The 22,994-nt window shown below is 34.5% G+C and overlaps 1 protein-coding gene across 1 annotated transcript; it reads right to left on the bottom strand.

Annotated features, from left to right (window-relative positions):
* Positions 1-18,094: 18,094 nt before the first annotated feature.
* LOC142624319 (putative inorganic phosphate transporter 1-3) lies at positions 18,095-22,994 on the bottom strand. The gene is made up of 2 exons (XM_075797857.1): positions 22,684-22,994; positions 18,095-20,124 (listed from the first exon to the last, which is right to left on the bottom strand). Exon 2 carries the CDS (start codon positions 20,068-20,070, stop codon positions 18,451-18,453), a length of 1,620 nt encoding a protein of 539 aa, XP_075653972.1. The 5' UTR covers positions 20,071-20,124; positions 22,684-22,994; the 3' UTR covers positions 18,095-18,450.

The raw sequence follows: 22,994 nt of genomic DNA, 5'->3' as shown, positions 1-22,994 counted from the left end.
AATTATACAACAGAGGGAGGAAGCTATATATAATGAGAGCTGAGCCAAGAAAATTAGAATAAACTCTGTTATCTAATGGAATATACCCACCCTATAATGCAATAATTCAACATCCTTTTTAGAAAAATCGAAACCTTGCTTCTTAAACTTCTTCAAATTGACTTCAGAGCATTTTTTAATGGGGACAATCACAAACGGCAATAGTGAAGGTTTGGAGTTTTTTAGCACAGAAACGTGGCAACTGAAGCTTCCTTTCAAATGTCAAGTGTGAATTCGGCGAGTACTGGTTGAGTCGTGTTGGACAAAGCAATAAAAAACAAACAGGTAAACGACTCCTCGGTCAAATACAGCGTAGTGTATTTGTTTATGACTTTTTCTAAGTTCTTACGTTTTATCGTACGTGTTAGAGATATCATTGGCTAATAATTTATGCACTTGTTTGTTCTGTAACGTACTCTCAAACATATTGTAGTCTATCTTCTAAAAATAAATAAAATATTGTAGTCTATATGTACTTAACAAGCAAATTACTATTGAGTTAGTCTAGGATTTACCTAGGATTATGTAGTTTATAAACTCTACATAATCACATCCATGTTATATATTCTAGACAAGATATAGCTATTAGGACTCAATTTTGCTTGACCTAGAGAAAAACAATACTCATATATATATATATATATATATATATATATATATATATATATATATATATATATATATATATCCAAAAATGACTAATTCAGTCACAGTTGATATACTTTGCAGTGTATATATATATACACACACAAATAGTGGTTGGATAAACTAAAATTAAGAATTTTATGGATAAAAATTTAAATTATTTTTTTATTTGTTTCAAATAAATTTATATATATATATTATTAGTAGCTATTTTCTATTTTCAAATAAACAAACATTAAATATATATATATATATATATATTATATGTATAAACTTGGTAAAATTTTAATATGCATTTAGTCTTGGTTATTGTAGACGTATCACATCCATATACATGTGGTTACAAGCCAATTGTTAATAAAACTCATATCACTCTAGTATATTCCCAATGTGAGACTTAGCACACACTCACACAACACACACTTGCATTATAAATTAAGTTAACATATATTGATATCTCTCCCTAAACATAAATTCAGATGAATGACTAATTTATTGATCTAGCATATATCAATTAAAATTACTAACTTCCATAATATTATAAAACTCCAAAAAAAAAAAAGCTCTCAAATAAAATTTTTAAATCAGTAAATACCCATATTTGGAAATAAACTCTAAACATCCTAAAATCTTAAATAAATAAAAAAGAAGCAAAAATCCTATTAGCAATGACAATCACTATTGAAGTTGTATAAGTACTCTAAAGTTCTGTCCTTGCACTTTAACAAGCTCTCTGAAAATTCTTCTATTAGTTAACCCTTAATTTGAAAGTTGTAAATGAGAAGCCACACAGCTTAGGAAGAAATTATATATAACATACAACAGAACAAAGTCAAGCTAAGTATGAGTATTTTGAAATTTCAAAGATATTTAAAAGTAGCAAATATAGTATGAAAGCACATAATGAATCACTTAACACATATACAATTAAAATCTTATAACCATTCAAAAACGTATACAAATAATTGATTAGAATATAGTGTCACATACACACATATCACATTATCTCACATACAACATTATGAGCGGATACCATCATATAATTCTTGATGGCGAGGGATCATCACATAGGGTCAGTACAACCACATGATCAGTAAGCTTAAACTTATATGTTATCAGTTTTCAAAACACTTAAATGGTTCACATATCACATTTCATAACATAAGTAAAGTTTATGCAGAAGAAAAATTCTTTACTTAGTAATAAAATCATTTCAAAATAATTTTTTTTTACTTGGTAATAAAAATCATTCCAAAACCCAATGACATATGGAATATCACAATATGAAATTGAACATAGATTATAGAATGCTTGACTCACTTAGGGAAGACATAAAGATTACAAAGTTTTATAAAATTATTTTTGAATTTTTGAATAAATCTGAAAACTCGATTTAATTAAAGAAACATATTAAATAAAATTTCAAAAAGAAATAAAATTAATTTTGAAATTACTTAATTCTAAATAAATTTAAAGTACAAAGGAGCTTTTGTAAAGCTTAGATTAAAACTCAATTCTTTTCTAAAAGTAATTTTGCTTAGAAACCATGTTTAAAAGTAGAGGTTTATGTTCAAAAAGCATTATTAACAATTCAAATTTTCCTATTCAATACTTTAAAAACGCTTTTGATATAATTTAGAAAAAGTAAGTTTTAAAACATTGACTTCTAAAAAATTAATGAATAAAATTTGTGTATGTTATACGTTATTACGTGTCTCCCTTTCTAATACCCCCAGGCCCCAGCACAGTTTTTAATATTCAGTAGGCTCTACAAAAGGAAAGTAAACATGAAATTGATGATTACAAAACTGCTTCTACTATCCAAAAAAGAGAAACCTACTGATTAAAATCTTTTTTGTTCTACTTTTTTACAACATTAAAAGGTGGAAACCAATTCTGCATGCACCACCAACTTAACCGATTAAAATCACTATATAATCCTTCACGAGTCAAGACCTATTCTATCTGCTTAACATAATATATAATATAATATTCACCATACTAGTAATGGTTATCCTCATAAACTCTAATTTAGCTAATCAACAGTTTAACACTAGCGACCATTATGTACTTACATAAGGAATTCAACTATCTTTGTCACCTAACTAGTACTTTCCTAGCTCCTAATTAATTTTACTCTTCTATATATTACTCAGAGGGAAATTACACTTTACCACCCTAAACTATGCACCAGATTACATTTTGCACCCTAAACTATTCAAATGCACACTTTGCACCCTAAACTATTACACTTATCACACTTTGCACCCCAGTGTTACTTTTGCTGTTATGTTTAACGGAATCTTATTGCATGTGACAAGCACATGCTTCTTACTTAGGTGGAACAAACTTAAAAGACTGAAATGCCCTTCTTCAAAATTAATTAAAACAGCAAGATTCCGTTAAACATAATAGCAAAAGTAACACCGAGATGCAAAGTGTGATAAGTGTAATAGTTTAGGGTGTAAAGTGTGCATTTGGATAGTTTAGGGTGCAAAATGTAATCTGGTGCATAGTTTAGGGTGATAAAGTGTAATTTCCCCTATTACTCAGGGAAGGCTTAACACATCATGGATTAGTGACACTTTTATAACTCAATTATTGGTTCCCAAAATCATTCAAAGGAAGAATACAAGCAGTGGTAGATAGGGTGAATACCAAATACAAGAATAATGTTGCACCAACCAACTATTATACTTTATAAACTGTTGATAGGATAACTTTTTACTAGTTCTTATATAGATCTACCAGTAATATCATTTTTTCACTTATTACCTTAACAGTTTTTTTGTAAAATAGTTTGTTATTTTAACATTTTTCAATCTTTTATCTCATTTTTTTGTATTCTCTTTTATACTCTACCAATTAAAACTTATTATATATTTATCTGAATTTTTTTAATAAAATAATAAAAATTAAAAAAAAAAAAAAAAAACAAACAAACAAACAAACACATAACATAACCATGATTGAGAAAATTTTGGAGCACGCTTAAATAAAGATGGCCTAGGGTTTAATTATTCCACCAAGATTTTATAATTTACTAGTAATTAACCCTAATTAAATAAAATTTTCAATAGATAGAATATAATATATTAAATTGGGAGAAGAATTTAGTGTTGAAAATTACTTATTTCTAGTAGCTTATTTGCATAGTGTTTATAAAAAGATATAGTGTTTGATAATTTGTATGTTAATTATGTTATAAAAAGCTAAAAGGTAGTTTCTTTGAAAAAAAATGTTAACCAATGCTCTTAGGACATTGATTTAGAAACCATATTTAGAAGCATTTTATTGGAAGAATGATAAAATAATAAATGATACAAAAAAAATTTGTTATGGTTTATTAACAATTGCCCTAAAAACATCCGTTAACATAACAAAAAAAAAAAAAAACTGATACAAAAAGTAAAAAGCAAAACTTTTTTCAACAATTTCCAAGCACACACTTTCTAGTGTTAAGACTTTGGGAAGATGAAATCCTTCATGAACAATATTTTCACAAAAAATCCTAAATGATAATTTATTATTGATTCTAATTTGAATCTACTATTGAAATTACTTTTTTGTCCACTAGTAACTGCCAATAACAATTTGTTATTTAGAATTTGTTGTGAAAGTATTGTGAAAAACTTTATGCAAACATAACATTTCTCTAGGAAAGTTTGAGACAACTCTCTCTCTATCTCTCTCTCTCTCTCTCTCTCTCTCTCTCTCTCTCTCTCTCTCTCTCTCTCTCTCTCTCTCTCTCTCTCTCTCTCTCTCTCTATATATATATATATATATATAAATTGATATCAATTACCAAATTTCAAGGAATAAATAATAATAATAATAATAATAGTTTAAAAAAAGTAGAGGTACAATTGGTATAGGTTTACTTTTTGAACATTAGGACTCTTGATATTTATCTAAGTGCAAGACTAATATAAAGTATTTAGGTGTTGTTCCTTATGTTCTTTTTTTAAGATTCTGTTATGTGAATTTTTTTTCAAGAGAAAGAAGTGTATTTTTTAATCAAGTAGCCACATGATTGAATTTTAAGAGATGAACCTAAGAAACACCATCTAAGGTACTATACCTAAATTTTTTCCTTTATCTAAACTCTTTTTTTATCAATAAATGTTATGTTCACTCAACAGAAAATTACTCAACTTTTATGCCACCACTGTTATTTGATAGAGTGTGATTAGTGGAAAAAAAATGGTGAGTTCATGTGTAAGTAATAGGAAACTATTTTTAATCTGCCAAGTTAGAGCTATAACAAAAATGTTGTGTAATTTTTTATGTCACCAAAACCACCCATAATTCAGGGAGTTAATTTCGTATCGGATAACATTTTCTTTTAGCTAAAAGAGTAATATATTTCGGTATCAGTTAATATTTATGTATTGTTTTGGGGTTATCGCTATTTTTATAAATATAAAAATAAATATTATTTTCATTAATATATATAAAATTTTCTTAAAATAAAATAGTTATTGTATATAACGTTATAAACCTAAGCATTATATTGAAAAGCTTCTAAAAAAAATTAAAAAACAAAATAAACTTTGTATAAAATTTTTTTTTTTAAAGAAGAAGCTAAGATCAGATTTAAACATTGTATACTTACCAACCTGGAGGAGAAAAAGATATTTAAAAGCCCATTAATTTAAGCGTTACAACAAAAACATTTTGTTGAAACTGAAAATTTATTGCTGAAAGTATTGTTGATAAAGATAAAAGTTAGTTAAAATAGTACTGGGAGGCCATAAATAGTACCAAAAAATGCAATGAGACTCATAAACAGTAGCAAAAATAAACTGAATAATGAAATATTTTTCATTTTTCATTAATATCTAAACGAGGCTTAAACTTTAATTATTGTTTTCTTTTCTTTATCCAGGGAATCACTACTACTCCCCACGCCTACTAGCCTGTCACTCAGGGCTGTCCACGGTTCGGTCCGGGTCGGTTTTGGCCTCAACCCGGACTCGACCTGCTTACGTCGGGTGGAACAAAAAGGGACCCACAACTGACCACTGACCACCATGGGTCGAGTCGGCTGGGCTTAGGGGAGTGAACGATCGGGTCGGTCGAGTCCGATATTGCGCGACAGCGAGCAGAGGAGAAGATATTTCTTCGTCGATCTGAGTTGAAGGCCACCGGATATAATGGATTATCGCCGAATTTGAGTAGATCGGAGCCTAATCTAACCAAGAATAGTCAAATTTGTGTAGATCTAAGTCAAATCTAACCCAATACCGCCATATTTGAGCAAATCTAAGCGAAGGAAGACCAAGGGTGGCCGGATCGAAGTTGAGGAACATCAGATCTGAGCGAAGGAAGACCAAGGATGGCCGGATCGGAGCTGAGGAACACCGGATCTGAGCGAAGGAAGACCAAGGATGGCCGGATTGGAGCTGAGGAACACCAAAATGTCGCCGAATCTCTAAAGGATCTCTCCGGATTTGGTCCAAAATTCATAATATTTTCCGGAGAGGATGATTGTTTCGAGTCGGGTCGGGTGTCACGGGTTTTGAAACGTAAAACCAGCAACCGACTCGCGTGGGGTAGGGTTAGAAAGTTCGGACCCACGTCTGACCGCCAGAGACATCGGATTGGGTGGCGGCAGGTTGAGCTCGGGTGGGTGGCCAGGTGGGTTGGACAGCCCTTACTCCAAGTTCCAACACGTTCTTGGTTTTTTAGTCTACTTCTCACATTCTTTTTGATAAGTAAATTACAACTTCGCACGTTTTTTGGATAGCGTTTCAGATTGGCATATACTACAATACCTACTTGGTGCAATTGTGACTTGTGAGCTCAATTCCCTCTCACAACATTTTTTACTCTTTTATTTTTTTAATTTTGTATAATTTTATTTTATTGAATTATAAAAAAATTTTAAATTAAAAGTTTATTTTTTCAATTCTCAAATCTCGAGAGTAATTACACCTAATTTCAATCAATTTATACTGCTTCACACTCGTTATCTCTTACACTTATAATTTTTTTCTAGTCTCTTTAGTTCACACGTTATAACAGATCTCTCTTTGTAAGTTTGATACTTGCTTGGTATCTATTAATTGGACAAAATTTGGTATTTGCCCCAATAAGGTCAAAATGGGTTCGGTATGGTCGATATTTAAATCATTCATAAACATCAATATTTCTATACTAGTATGGTACAAAATCATCTTTCATTTGAAAAAAAAAAAAAATATGTATATATCGTTACCATTCAAAAGAGAACACTAAATGACATTTTTTTTTTTTATGCGTAAAACTGTGTAAAATAATTTATATGTAATAAATAGTAAATACTATTCTAACAGAGCCAACCCAAGGCCTAGGCAACTTAGGCCTAGGCCTAAGGCCCCACAACAAAATTAAAAATATCCTATTAAAAAAATGCCTCATTTCTTATCGTAAAATGCCCAAAATTTTATAAAAATATAACATCTTTTAAATAATTGATACTTTTTTTTAAGAATGATGCTAATGATATCACAAATGTTATTATAGGTTTAATTGATATATCACCAATCACATATAAAAGTAATTCAAATACAAATAAATTAAATTGTTGAAATTCATCAATTACAGTCATTATTATATTATATTGTGAACATTTTGTAATATCTTTAGTTTTTTTTTTTTCATTTCAAACAAGGCTTCCAAAATAGGAGACCAATAGTAATTTAAACCAATTGAAACCCTAAAATGTTTCAAAAAAGATGCTGCAAATGTGATAGATCACCAACGGTGACTAATCTCCTCTAATAATTTGAGACCTTAATTTTTGTAAACTAATCTCCTACAAAGCCATACACCAAATAATATCTATTTCTTTCCCTTAAAAATAATATACAAAATTAAAATTTAGATTACAACTGTATTTAACTATGCATAGTCATATATCCAAGTTAAAGTAAGTTTCTTTTTTAAAAGAATAATATTTTTTTTAGTTCTTTTTGTTTAAATTTATAGTTCAACTATGATATTTAATTCTCAATATGAAATTAACCTCAGTTTAGTTAGCATTATTTATCAATTTCTATATTTACATCAAATTAGTCTTAATTTAATTAGTATTATATAATTTTTTTATGACTATGCATAACTAATAAATTAGTCACTAAATAGTATATCCTAGTATGCTTACTTACATAGTATATTTTAGTATACTAGTATGCTTTCTTACATCGCGTCAACATCCTATGCATAACTAATAAATTAGTCACTAACATGTGCTATGCATGGGAAAGCAAACTAAATATGAGATTTAAAAACTATTTCATTAATATATATTTTTTGGGTATTAACAACTTTTCCCCCCCCTTTTGTGGTAGTTTTAAATATTAGTTGAAATATTCATTTAATAAGAGTAGTTTAACAGGAATACTTTCTATAAATGCATGAAATTTTTATAAATAGGAAATGATCTCAATAATATGTTATGTCTAGAAATTATGAAAGGTACCATTCGGACATGAAGATTTAAATTGAAATATCTATGCTTAAAAGTTACGTGGTTCAAATACCTTGTTCCCAACTATTAAATTATTATTATTTTTTAAATAAATATCTATAAAATAAGATTTTATTTGTGGAAAAAAATATTTGGAGGAAACGATTTAAAAGGAAATAAAAAGGAAACATTGTCTCACATTTAGTTAATATAAATAACCTAAATATGGATTCCTCGTTGCACATTGACTTATCCAGTATCATATTAGTGATCTTTGATTCTCTATAAAAATCAAACTGAACAAATCCCTTTGGTTCACCATTTTAAACACAACCATTTAGCAGTCCTCTAAGTGCATGTTAGAATAGGCGTAAACATCCGATGTAAAATGGAGTGTAATCATGAATGGGTAAATAACAAATATTTTCTTTATTACAAATGTTGGGTATAGACATGTGAGTGAAGTCTCACATTAAATAATAATGAAAATAATGAGTAGTTAAAATAATATAATTAAGCCCAAACCTATTGGGTTTAGGTCTTTTGAGTTAAAGTGGGTCTCTATATGTTATATTAATTATTCAAAGAAGTTCCAAGGTGTTTATCTAACCAACAAGTGGTGTTAGATCTCATAGTGGTGTAGGGCAAAGGTGGCAAGGTTATTGAAGTTCCTTTCACAGTTGGAGGAACGAGGTGTGTGTACTTGAAGCCTATGGGAGGAGAAAGACTAAGGATAAGGAATTGTCCAACAGGATCAACTTGAGGAGGAATTAGGCCTAACTATCTATCAGATCAGGCCTAGCCCAATCAGGATAATTAGGTCAAAGAAACCAAAGAAGACAACCAACTAGAGGAATGGATACTTCTCGGGAGACAAGAGATAAGCCACAAAGGCCATATGGGTGGTGGACGTGGAGGGTGATAGTAACGTACGAGAAAGAACAGGAGAAAACTTCCAGATAAAGCACCCATCACCTCCACATTCAATGCATATACCAACTCAGCTTACCACATTGATGATAAAATGACTCCTGAATAGTGCACCCACATCCTGCAACCTACTCTGCCACCACTAGAAAGGCAATGATGGGATAAATATCTAAAAGAAGATCAACAACCCTCCAAGTGGAAGGCTGGGATGCAATCTAAGCAGCTATATATAGGAAGGAAGATCTTTCTTGAAAAGGGATCGAAAAAAGTTCAGAGAGAGAATAAAGAAGTGGAGAGAGAAAGTGACCACTGTAGAACCAAGAAGTGTCTTCCTAAATAACACTTTCTCCTCGACCTGCCTAAGAAAGAACTTAAATAAGAATTTCTCTTCTCACGACTTAATTCCTTATATGTATTGTCATCTTTGCTAATCAATCTTCTTTAATTACCAACTTGTGGTTACAAGAGATCGAAGTGTTGACTTTAAAAAACCACCTCTACAAATTAATTGTATTAGGCTTCCATCCCTAGCCCATTCATATCCAAGCTGAGCCTAGTCATTAATCCTAGCCCCCTACAAAGCCCTTTCGCAAATGGAACAAGGCGGGTCCCTTTCGCAATTGTAGTGAGGACTGTGTATTGTATCAAGCAAGCCTAACAAATGATATGTCAATGGTGCTAGACAATGATAATGTTGAGGTGCGAGATTCCCATGGGAAAAGATGTGCGGGGTTGACACGTAGAGGCCTATGGATGATGTACTAGTGAAGGAAAAAGCACATTAGGCAATAAGGTAGAGTGAATATGACTTGTTCATGGCCTACAGAGAGGTCTTAAAGCCTACAAAGAGGTAGAGACTTGCACATTAGGGAGAGATTATAGGGTATACATGTGTGAGTGAAATCCCACATTGAATAATGATAAGAACAATATACCCATAATTGAGCACATGCCCATTGAGTTGGACAAAGTTTAGCTACAAAATTGGTTATAACCTAAGGTTACAACCTTACTCAATAAAATAAATATTATTACATATTTTGAAAATCTAACTGTTAAATTACATGTCCTTTACACTTTTAATGCACATGTCAAATTTTGTGTCAATCAGATATTATTTACTATATGATCAAGCTTATATTTTATGTATAATTTTAAAATACAAAAACTTGTAATTTAAACAATTTATTGATGACATAGCTATTGATCTTTAATTTTCTAGAAATTTTGTAGGTATGGAGAATATAAGAAGAAGATTTCATCCAATGGTGAATTTGTTAAAATTCACCTCTAATAAAAAGATATTGAGTAAAATTGTAGCCTAAAACTACAACTAATCTTGTAGCTAAACTTTTTCCTATTGAATTTAGAATTTTTGGATTAATGTATGTCTTTCTCTGTTGCATTAATTATTCAAGAAAGTTTTCCGATGTGTTTATCTCCCCAACAACATACACAAAACGAAAGAGGCAAAATATGTCATTGCCCTCATTAGAATGTACACGATTTTGGTCTGCATGTTGTACCTAAGTCGAAATAAGCCTCTCCTGTTTGAAATTGTTTCTAAATTCACAAAAATTAAAATAAAACTAAAATTAATGCACTACTATTAATTGTTTTTCAATTACAAAATTTTTAGTACGAAGATTACAAGAAAAGAGTTAGTAAATCTACCCTATATATATATAGTTATCAATAAGACTACATGTTACATATGCAAAATTATTTGGGTAAATTGCAAATTACACCCCTAAAGTTTGGGGGTAATTGGATTTTACACCCTGAAATTTCAGAATTTAGATTTTACCCCCTAAAGTTTGGTGATGGTTGGATTTTACATCCTGATGTTTCAGAATTTCGATTTTACCCCTATATTTTAAAAGTGTTTGGATTTTACTCTCTAAAGTTTCAGAATTTGGGGGTGTAAAATCCAAACAACCCTAAACTTTATGGAATAAAATTCAAGTTTTAAAATGTCATAGTGTAATTCCAAACGCCCCAAACTTCAAGGAGTAAAATCCAAATTCTGAAACCTTAGGGTGTAAAATCCAATTAACCCCCAAACTTTAGAGGTGTAATTTGCAATTTATAGAATTATTTTAATTAGCAATCATGCTACAAAGAAAGCCAGCAGATATAGGAATACATTGAGATTAGTCCACTTCAAAATGTTTGATGCACCCAACCCAACCCAACCCAAACATTGAGTTGATTTTCGTGGATTGGGTTCAAGCTGATAGTTTTTTCAATTCTTTTGAAGCAACCCGATCCACCATATATATTGTAGGGTCAATGGGCCCCAAAGTGTATATCTATGTATGTACTAGGCAAGTGGCCTAATCCAAGGACATTAGGAAGTCCGAAAATGGGAAAATATCTCCTCAAGAGTCTGGGTTGGAAAGTAAAAGCATAAAGTCTGACTTAAGGTCGTCCAAGAAGGCGGTCTGAGGTAGGATACTTCCTCGGCAGAGTAAAGCCAAGGTTGAGAAGGATGGTCTGTCTACCAGAAGCAACATTCTAGGAGGTCCTGTAGATAAGGATGCATATGGTAAGAGTATAGGACAAGCAAGGGCCGTGAAATATCTAAGGAAAAAGCTATTGTCACCGTATTGAATGCTCTGCAGCTAACTCTCTGGCCGCATTAATGAGGAGATGATGCCTAAGCATCAGGGTTCAGCCTTATAACTACCTCCAAAGACTTCAGTGAGGGGCTGATGGGACAAGTATCTAAACCAGTAATCTAATCCATACGTGGAGGATGTAGAGAGGAAGAAAGATGATATAAAAGGAGAAGGAGACATTCAAGAAAGGGGGGATCGGAGAGAAAGAAGAAAAACACTATAGACTGGATATTTTTGTAATCTTCCTTTAAAAAGAAAGAAGTATAAGAACTAGCTCCTAGGAGATACTGTTGTGATTTGGGCATTACAAACAGATATTCCACTCTGGCTTATCCATAGGAGAATGGACAGGCCGAGGCTGTCAACAAGGTAATAATGAATGGGCTCAAGAAGAGATTAGATAATGCCAAAGGGAAATGGGTGGAAGAGTTATCACACTTCTTATAGATGTATTGTACTACCTCGAAGATCAATAGGGGAGACACCTTTCTCAATGACCTATGGAACCGAGACTATAATTCCTTTTGAAACCAAATTCCCAACATTAAAGACAAACTCTTTTACTCCAGACAATAACGATGAATTATTGTGAAGAAGTTTGGATCTGGTCGAAGGACGAAGAGAAAATGTCATGATTCAACTGGCGTATTATCAACATAAGCTCAAACAAGGCTATGATTCACATGTGAAGTTGAGGTTACTGGTGCCATGGGATTTGGTATTAAGGAAAGTGTTAGGTACTGCAAGTGAGGAAAACTAGGGCCTAACTGGGAGGGGCCATATCGTATTACCTTAGTAGCAGGGATGGGAGCATATCATCTGGAAAACTTAGATGAAAAAGTTGTACCACGCCCATGGAATGTAAATAACCTGCAAAAGTATTATTATTAATAAAAATCCTTCTTATCACATATTTTTTATAACATTTCGTACTTTCTCTAAGTATCAAACAGAACCTTGGCTATGCCTAACTCCTCAAACCACATACCTTGAGTAAATTGATATTTCACAACATATTTCTAAGTGTTAAACAGAACCTTAGTTATGTCTGGTTCCTCGAACCATCTACTTTGGGTAAATTAACACTGTAAGTAATTTTTTTAAGTATCAAACAAAACATTGGCTATGCCTGGCTCCTCGGACCCCATACCTTGGGTAAATTGATATCTCGCAACATTTTTTTAAGTGTTAAACAGAACTTTAGTTGTGTCTAGTTCCTCAGACCATCTACTTTGGATAAATTAACACTGTAAGTTATTTTCCTAAGTGTAAAACAGAACCCTCTGGTTCCTGGGATCATCCACTCTGGGTCAGTTGACATTTAAGGCTGATCTTGATTATGTTTAGCTCTTCTGATCGCATATCTTGGAGACTCCCAAGACAATGATCTAAACAGGTGGGAGTTCATGAGCATCACTTAAAGCATTTGTAAGTATATCAAACATATTTGTTGCCTGGTCCATGTCAGATTACTTCCTTAAGATCATTAAGTTATATTGGAAATTATGTGAATGATTGTTCAGTTGTGATGTATAGACTTTGCAGTTATAAATGTGTTTTGCTAGATTAGTTGACTAACTAACTTTTGATTCATTAGAAAGGAATTATCACTTATGCAGATGACGAAGTTAGGCATATGTCATTGTCCTACTAATTAGGCACAAGCAAAATAAAAGTTATACAAGGAAAAGATACTAAAGCCATACACATAAAGGATAAAGCTTGTCATTTTCATTAATTTAAAGCCTTTTGAAAAGGCAGTTTACTTACAGAATATCCAATTACATCAAATTAAAAAAAAAAAAACTACCAAGGCTAAAAGAAAGACCAAACAAGGACCAATCATACCTTTGTCTTTATCACAAGATTGCCCTTGGAAGTCTTTGAAGGCTAGTTAGGAGCCGTGGTGTCAGAAGCAAGTCCTTTGCCTTTTGAGTCCTCCTTGGTGGTGATAGGAAGGGTCGCTAGGACAATTTTCATTGAATGGGTAGCTCCCTTCTCCTTGGCAGGCTTTTTAGGGGCAGTGGGGGGCTGAGCAGCATCATGGGCCACCCCTTTAGTTGTTTCAGTTGGTTGTTTGGTGGCCTCAGGTTGCTTAATCTCCTCGGACCGATGTCCAATGGAAGGAAGGGCTTCAATTGAGCCGTCCTTTCCAGCATTTGCTCCCTGGGAGGCAACATCAGCCTTGGGGACAGATGGAACAGAAGCTCGGATGGCAGAGGGATAGTAAACATTTTTTATCCTTCAAATGGCAGAATAGGCATCAACCCCAACCTAAGTAAGTGCCTCATTCCACACTTGGAGGCAGTAATGCCTACATACCTCTGAGACTTGCAACCCGAGATTTTCCTCTGTCTCAACCACCCCAACCTCGTATCCATCTTGCTCAGCTTGGTCCCTTGCTTTCTCAGCTTCCTCTCTGGATTTTACAGCTTCCTCCTTGGCTTTGTTGGCTTCCTCCTTTGCCTTCCTAAACTCCCTCAGACTTTTCTCGAGGGCCTCTATCTGCTTCTTTGCCACAGCATAATCCTCATCAGCCTGGCGAAGTTGTATCCGTTGAGTCTTAGCCTACCTTTTAGCTACATTTAGAGCTGCATCAGCGCTCTTTTTATCGCTTTCTGCCTGTTTCAACTTGGCAGTGACCTCTTGTAGCTTCTTCCCTGCCAACTCAAAGGTCTTCTGGGCATTGATGCGCCTAGCCTCCTCATCCTTCATTACTCTGTGTGAGCTAATAATTATCTCCTCAGCCCTACGAGCAAATTGGATGGCCTATTCACAACAATAGAAAGGAACAAAGGGGTGTAGTCAAATCAGAAAAACTGAGTATAAAAAAAATGAATGATTAAAAGTTAGAGAAAAGTTGGATGGGAATCTTACCACGGCGAGCTCCTTCTTCAGTGTCATGAAAACATCTTGCTTCCTCATCTGCCTCAGCTCCGCCATATCCTTAGGCAGCAGAAGAGCTTGCTTTAATGCGTCAGCCACATAGGCAGCTGTTCCTGGATCAGAACCTCTAATGGAGGCATCGGCAATGACCTCATGATCGTCTAGGATCATTGTCGGGGCCTAAATTGGGGCGGACACATGGGCCTGAACCTCAGTCCTCTTCTCCAGGCTTGTCTGTGTTGTTCGAGCCTGCTTGACTCCCTTTTAAGGCTCCACGTCCTTGGGAAGGTGGCTCTTCCCCCCCCCCCCTCAGCCACTTCTTTGCCCTTAGACTGATCCCCCTTTCTCTTATGATCAGCCTGATCAGCGCGTAGGGGTTGAACAGGTGGAAGAGGAGGGAGTTTAGGTTAAGAAGACTTCTCTGGCTCTTTATCCTTAGGAGAGGGGAGTTTAGTCTGAGCAGTCTTCCCGGGCTCTTGACTCCCCACCTAGGATTCCATTATATCTTTGAGGCTCTGTCTGGTCTTGCGTTGGATTCCCATTGTGCCCGAATTGGTGGTTTCTTCTTGTGGATGGCTTGCTAGTTTTGAAGATGAAATGCCGAGGTCACCAGCTGGGCTTCCCGGGGAAGTAGGTTGGTTGAAAATCTTGAATTCATCCTCGGAATCTGAGACTTCAACAATTTCTTCCTTTTCCTTGATGATGGGTTGGGAGGAGGTCGCTTCACCAGTTATGTGTTGGGATGGAAAAGGTATTGTGGGAATACCATCAGGTATGGGTTGTGTGGCGAGAGTAACTTGGGGAATAGGGGCGCCTTCAGGAAGAAGGAAACCCTCGACAACCATACTGATCCAGTGTAGGCGTGAGTCTTTTTCTCTAATCACACACTTCGGCGCCTGGAAGGATTTGGATGTGGGAGTGTAGCCGAGGATCAAATGTGCTGCTTGGAGCTGATTATCAGTGTGTACGAATACTTCAGCCTTCAGTATCTCGTTTAATTTCACTTGGTTAACAAGGCCAAAGTTGGGGATAGTAGCGCGTCTGTCTGAAAAACAGGATTAAATCAAAAGAAAATTTCTCTATAGACACAAATTAAAGAAAAAGAAGAGGTGGTGATTATAAATAGATGACCTAAACCTAGAGCCTCACCTGGTTCCGCTTCCCTCGTCGGACAGGGGAGACCATCGTGCCATTTCCCAGATACAATCAGATAATCTTTTTTCAAACCCTTGTTGGAGTTAGAGAGGCATTGGATGAGTCTAACCTCTGGATACCTAGATTTTAGGTAGTATCCCTGCCCCGGTAGGTGGTGGAGATTGTAAATCTAATTAACGTTGTGATGGGTTAGTTCCAAACCCATCTTTTTATTGAGTGCATCTACACAACCTAAAATCCCAAACATATTTGGGGCGCACTGGGTAAGAGCTAATCTATGGGCCCTGAGGTAATCCCTAGTGACTGTTCCCATCGGGATTTTCATGTTATTCTCCTTCCTTACAGTACCTAATGGATACCCATACAAAGTTTTAAATTGTTCTATTTTTTCCTCGGAATCTACTAAAGAGGCGAACCTACCCATTTTCAAGAGCTGGTTGAAAGTATTGAAAAATAAAGAAAGGGAAAAGAGAGCCGAGGAGAAAGAGACACAAAAGAGAGAAAAGTATACGAAAAGAGAATGAGTGAAGAGGTTTATGGAGACTTACGCTAAGAAGAAACACCTCCTTGGACTAATTCTCGGGAATTGTGAGGGCACGTGTAGACTGTGAAATTTGGCAGGTTCGTCGTATGAGCGTTGAAGTGGGAAAGATGATTTGATTAGATGATATTTATATCAAAGGAGATTTACAAGAGGGAAAATTCCCCCTTGTATTCCTGTACAATCCTCAACCGTTGTATCTACATCGCATCGTAGAACGTGGGGGATATAAAGCCATAGAAATTTAATGAGGGAGCGTCTCACATGCCGAAGCGTCAGGAACGTGCAATGGCCAGTTTAAGGGACACCTTTACTATTAGGGATGATGTGTGACAAACACAAAATAACAATGACAGAGGTCGAGATCCTCTTTTCCTCCCGAGATGGTAGAAATGAGAATCTCGAGGGGCTAATGTAGGGTCAATGGGCCCCGGAGTGTATATCTATGTATGTACTGGGCAAGTGGCCCAATCCAAGGACATTAGGAAGTCCGAAAATAGGAAAATATCTCCTCAAGAGTCCGGGTTGGAAAGTAAAAGGATAAAGTTTGACTAAGGTCGTCCAAGAAGGCGGTCTGAGGTAGGATACTTCCTCGGCAAAGTAAAGCCAAGGTTGAGAAGGATGGTCTGTCTACCAGAAGCAACATTCTAGGAGGTCCTGAAGATAAGGATGTACATGGTAAGAGTATAGGACAAGGAAGGGCCGTGAAATATCTAAGGAAAAAGCTGTTGTCACCGTATTGAATGCTCTGTAGCTAACTCTCTGGCTGCATTAATGAGGAGATGATGTCTGAGCATCAGGGTTCAGCCTTACAGCTACCTCCAAAGACTTCAGGGAGAGGTTGATGGTACAAGTATCCAAACCAGTAATCTGATCCATACGTGGAGAATGTAGAGAGGCAGAAAGATGATATAAAAGGAGGAGGAGACATTCAGGAAAGGGGGGATCAGAGAGAAAGATGGAAAACACTGTAGCTTGGATATTTTTGTAATCTTCATTTAAGAAGAAAGAAGTGTAAGAACTAGCTCAAGCCGAGGACAATTTTTCATCATATAAACTTGCCCATAAATATTGTTTTGTAATCTTAAGCCATTACCGCTATTAACGAAACCCATAAGCAACTAGATTTAGAACTCACTCTCTACAAATTTATTGTATTGGGCTCTTTGGGCCTATACCCTTTCTACTATTTGGCTTAGGTGTAAATTGTGACCTTATATATATATATATATGTAGGTAGGTTTATTATATTACCATTAGTTTGATTGATTTGATATTTTAAGAATTATTTTTGATGAATTTGGAAACTTGGAATATAATTAAAGAATATTATGTAAATTGAAATAATTTATTAAAAAAGTAATTAACTAATAAATAAGAGTCCAAGGCATGAAACATACATGCACCTTAACATAATTTTTTTTTAAAAATGTAAGCATAACCTACCAATCCAACCTAACTAATCCAACCTAACTGAATCTAACTCATGTAGTTGGATTGAGTTGGTTTCTACACATTTGATGAGCTAATTTGTAAATTTCATAGCCTAACAACCTCGGATTGGATTTAAAAAACCCTTCAACCTATCCAAGTCCAACTCATGCACACCCTAAGTAGAACTTAAATAATATTTTGTGTTGGCTAAATTCCCCGTACTCTTAGCGAAAACTTACCACAAATGTTTCCAAAATAAAAAAGTTTCTTTAAATTAAATAATTTAGAACAAATAGATATTCAATGATCTTCCAAAACAAAAGTTGAGCCCTAGGCAGAAAAATGACTACACAGTACATACATTTCAAAGAAAAAACAAATGCAAGCACATTGGTACGGATAACACTTTTTAAATTAAAGGAGTACAAAGCAAATATTTATAGCATTATTGCATGAGTTCAAATCTTCTATATCATTTTTTATGTATCACTTTATGTTCTACCAATCATTACTTGTCATGTTTTCATTTTAGTTTCTTTATAAAATAACTAGAGTTTAAACTGAAAAGCAATCATACACATGGTAAATAGTGATTCGTAGAACATAGAATGGTACACAAAAAGTGATACAGAAGATTTGCATTCCTATTACATATAGATCATATAAGCTTATGAACTTGAAAGCCACAAATCAAAGCTACCCTTCATGTAGATCTGAGATGAATTCTTTCAGTAATCAAAACCAAATCAAACTGCAACAGTCCTACTAGTGCCAATCTCTGTCTCACCCCCTTCATCGTCGTCCTCACCAGTAATCTCCTCCAATGATTTTCCCTTAGGTTCTGGCACCAAAAAGGTAAACAACATTCCCAAGAAGTTAATACAGCCAAGCGCAATAAGCGAATTCTTCACCCCGATACCAGTACTGTACCCAGCATCTACTTTGGTAGGGTCTTGGCTTTGTGCAGCATACAAGAATCCAAAGGCGCCAACTATAGCTCCTGCCTTACCACATGCGGCTGATATTCCATGACATGTAGACCTTAGTCTTGCAGGGAAAATTTCTGCTGGCACAATAAATGTCGTAGCATTTGGTCCGAAGTTGGCGAAGAAAAATGTGAAGGAGTACATTACCACGAAGGCGAGATGGTTGGGTTTTAGAGTCCAATGATGGTAAGGGATACCGAGCGCAAACATAAACACAGTCATGAAGAAGAAACCCATCAATTGGATTGTGAACCGTCCCATATAATCAATAAATGCCACTGTGAACCAATATCCAGGCACGGTACTGCACAATGCTATAAGTGTTTGTGCCTTTGCAATCTTGAAAACCTCGTCAAGTGCGCTCATTGATCCTGCTGCTGGAATCCATCCAATAGCGGAGAAGATATCCTTTTGGAAAAGATTTTGGCTGTAGAATGCAATGTCCAGCAAGAACCAAGTAGAAGTTGTTCCAAGCAAGTGAAGCCCGTGGCGTTTCGCAAATTCCTTGGAGAACAAACCAAAGGAATTGGATGGCTCCTGAGCCATCCTCTCCACCTTCTCCTCTTCAGCATCAAGAGTAACTTGTAGCACCTTAGACATGTCTGCAGCAGCCTGTTTTGCGTTCTTGGCAACAAGAGCAGTGTAACGAGCTGTCTCGGGCATTTTCATACGCCAGTAGTATGTGAGAGCGGCTGGGACAGCCCCAAACATGACAATTATGCGCCATACATAATCAGATTGTTCAGGCAAGGAGAGGGCCGGATTAGAGTCGAATGAAGGTGCGTGGTATTTGTTTCTGAACGCGCTTGAAACAATTATAGCAACAATCCCACCACCCAAAATTCCAAATCCCTGCATGGCAAACACAGCAGCAATAAACGCCCCACGAGTCTTTTTGTTCGCATATTCTGACATGATTGTAGCGGAAAGAGGATAATCACCACCAATGCCAAATCCAAGCCAAAACCGGAAGAAACACAAAGTGGCTATGACACCTTCTCGTTTCTTTCCAAAGGAGAGCCCAGAGCCAATGGAACAGACTACCATGAGAATAAGGGTTATACCATACACTTTCTTTCTTCCCAATTTGTCACCAAGCCAACCGAAGAAAAGCTGACCAGCAAGAGTGCCACAAAGAGCGACACCATTAACAGCATCAGCCACATTAGGAGGCAATGTACCAGGCTTTTGTTTCGCATTAAGAATAGCTGGTGCTGTGTAGTATATGCGGCCGAGTAACTTCGTGACAAGGGAGACGCAAAACAAGTCGTATGCGTCTGTGAAAAACCCCATTCCAGCAATCACAATTGCGGTGAAATGGTACCATTGTGTCTTGGCCACATCGAGTGCATTTAGCACTCCCAATTGGGTTTTAGCCATGGCGGCAGGATCTCGTTACTTTTTATATTTTATAGGTCTTCCTCCAACAATTTTCTGCGCGCACACAAAAAAATGTTGATGGTATGAGAATTAGTATTTGTCTTTTTACCTTTTGTGTTCTGTTTGCACGGACGAAGATAACGATGACATGAAAAGAATATTGAATTATTGACTTATAAAAAAAAAATTGAATTATAGGACCAAGTAATACTATTGTCTGTCAGCAAGGAATAATAGACAGAGAGTGCGACAAACGACACAGCTTGTCTGGTTTTTTTTTTTTTTACTCTGCCAATAGAAAATCTTGACAATTAATAGCAATAAATTCCATGAAAGGTACATAAATTCATATAAAAAAAAAATTAATTATCATTTTGACTTTTCAAATGAGATTATTTTTTTCTTCCTTGGAACAAACTTCCAAGTGATAAATTATATATTTATATGTATATATATATATATATATATATATATATATATATATATATATATTTCTATGGTGACTATGCTACCTAACGCGCAAAAGAATACTATGTCTTGTTTCCGTACATATTGTGATTTGTGAGAGGCTGGGTTAAGGTACCCAAAACATAATATATCATCTCTGACCTAATTATTATTAAATAAACTAGCTAGTGTATTCAGCAAAAAAAATAAACTAGTTAGTGTTCATAATAGTTCTTTTGTTCTTGCTGAACTACAACTTTTAATTGAACTAACAATTATATTCCTCACTCTTTTGTTATTTAATTATAATTTTCAATTATGACATCTAGTTTAAAACAACATTAAAAAGAATTTACATTTAATCAATAATAAGTCTTCCCCCAACAGTTTCTGCATAGTAAAATGCTAATAGTATGACTAGTCTATGAGAACTATTTTATGTTTTTTCCCTTCTATTTCTACTTTTATTTCTACACACCCAGACAACGAGGACAAAAAATAGCATGTTCATTTATTGGACCAAGCAGAACAACCTATACTATTGTTTGCCCGCAAGGAATAGATAATGACGTCCTACTTTTTTATTCCGCTATCAACAAACAAAAAAGAAACGACTAAAATTACTTTTAAATCAACCCAGTAAAATTTATAATATATCTAATATTATCTTAACATAAATTCCTTAAAAGGTATAAAAAAAATCAAATAAAAAAAAATAATTAATGAATTTCCTAAAACACATGTAGGTTAAGGAACCATTAATACTCAAAATAGATATAATATACATTTTTTGAAAAAGAAAATACAGTAATTGTGTGTGTGGTTTGTGTGTACCGTTTTACTTGATTTTTTTTTGAAAAACTTATATAAACATAATATTTTTATGAGAAAAATATATAAACATCATTTAATTGAGAATTAGATGCTGGAAATTTTTAAAAATAAAAAACTAAATATCATTTTGACTTTTAAAATTGAGATTTTTAATTATATAATTTTTTTTTTTCTTTACAACAAAAGCCTGTGGGAGAAATTGTATGAGCTTTTTTTTTTGGAAAGCTAATTAATTATGCTACTATAGGGATGGAATCGAGATATGTGGTCAATGGTCATTTATAGAAGTTGAGTGTCTTAAAAGTAGCGTTCAATGCGTTGAAGTGTTGAACCTCTGGACCAATCAATCATGTGGCTACCGCCTACCGTATAAGGCCAAGTTGCAATTGCAAGTTGCAAGAACAGCCTGTCAAATTGGATAGCTTAACAAATAATTCGTGGACCTCAGTACAGGAGGACTTGTACTCTAGGTCCAATAAGTTATCTGGTTACATATTTATATAGTTTTTTTTAATCGAGTATATATTAATTTTAGAAAAAAAAAACGTGTCCGTCTCACCTCTTTTATTCAACTTTTATAAGTTGAATTAACTAATACTCATAATAAAATATATAATACAAAGTTGGTGAAACAAGTATAAAGTATAAACAGATAAAAAAAAAAAAATTCTTAATTATATTTTTAATTTGGTAGCCCACGCAATAGTTCAACGCATTGTCAACGTTAATTACGAAAAATCTAGCAAAGTTGTTAGCCAATAATGACAGAAAACATTGAAACAAGAACAAGAAATTGTGTGTAAACCAAAAGGATTAGAAGCAAAAGAGATGGCACATGTGTGTGTTAAACTTAAATGTAAGCCCCTGTTCCTCCACAAGGATTTCACTAGCTTAGCCCTTGGCAAGTATATATAGAGACTATATCCTATTTTGCCAAAAAATAAAATGATCAAATTATGTAGTCGATGTAGATGAATGAATAAAAGGGGAAGTCTATAAGTAATTTTTTATATATATATATATATATATATATATATATATATATATATATATTATTAAAAAATATATATCAAAAAGCTAGTGAGATGAAGGGATAAAGATAAATGGATGGGTATGGCTCTCCATCTTCAAAAAAACAAAAGAAGGGTTCCCTACCACATGATGATGATAACCTTCATACAAAAAGTAGTACTACTGTGATATCTTATAAAAATGGTTCTGGTATCCAATGAAACCAGCTCCAAAAAGCAAGGAATTCTCATAGAGTTATCATGACAGTATAAGGCAGAGAGAGAGAGAGAGAGAGAGAGAGAGAGAGAGAGAGAGAGTAACCTGCTTCTTGAATTCAAACGGGAGGGCAGAGCAGAGAGAGAAATTGTTGGAGTTGGGGATGAAGAATAATGAGGAGAAAGGCCGGCTATATAGTGTTAGCAGTGTGCATATGACTCCATAGAAATCTCTGAAATCAACGCCCGCATCTAAGGGTATATACCAGCTTTTCCAATTTATTAGTCAACGATTTCAATCACAGACTCACAGCTTCGCTTTGCTTTCTCACCATAATTTACATCACTTTTCGAAGCAGCTTCCTGGCTATTTTAGCGTAGACTAGACTTTTGAAGAATTTAGGTACATTTATTTAT

The sequence above is a fragment of the Castanea sativa genome, chromosome 2, assembly GCF_040712315.1.
Source record: "Castanea sativa cultivar Marrone di Chiusa Pesio chromosome 2, ASM4071231v1".
NCBI classification, from domain to species: Eukaryota; Viridiplantae; Streptophyta; class Magnoliopsida; order Fagales; family Fagaceae; genus Castanea; species Castanea sativa.
Note: the sequence above shows the minus strand (reverse complement) of the source record. Positions and strands in the feature narration are given on the sequence as shown.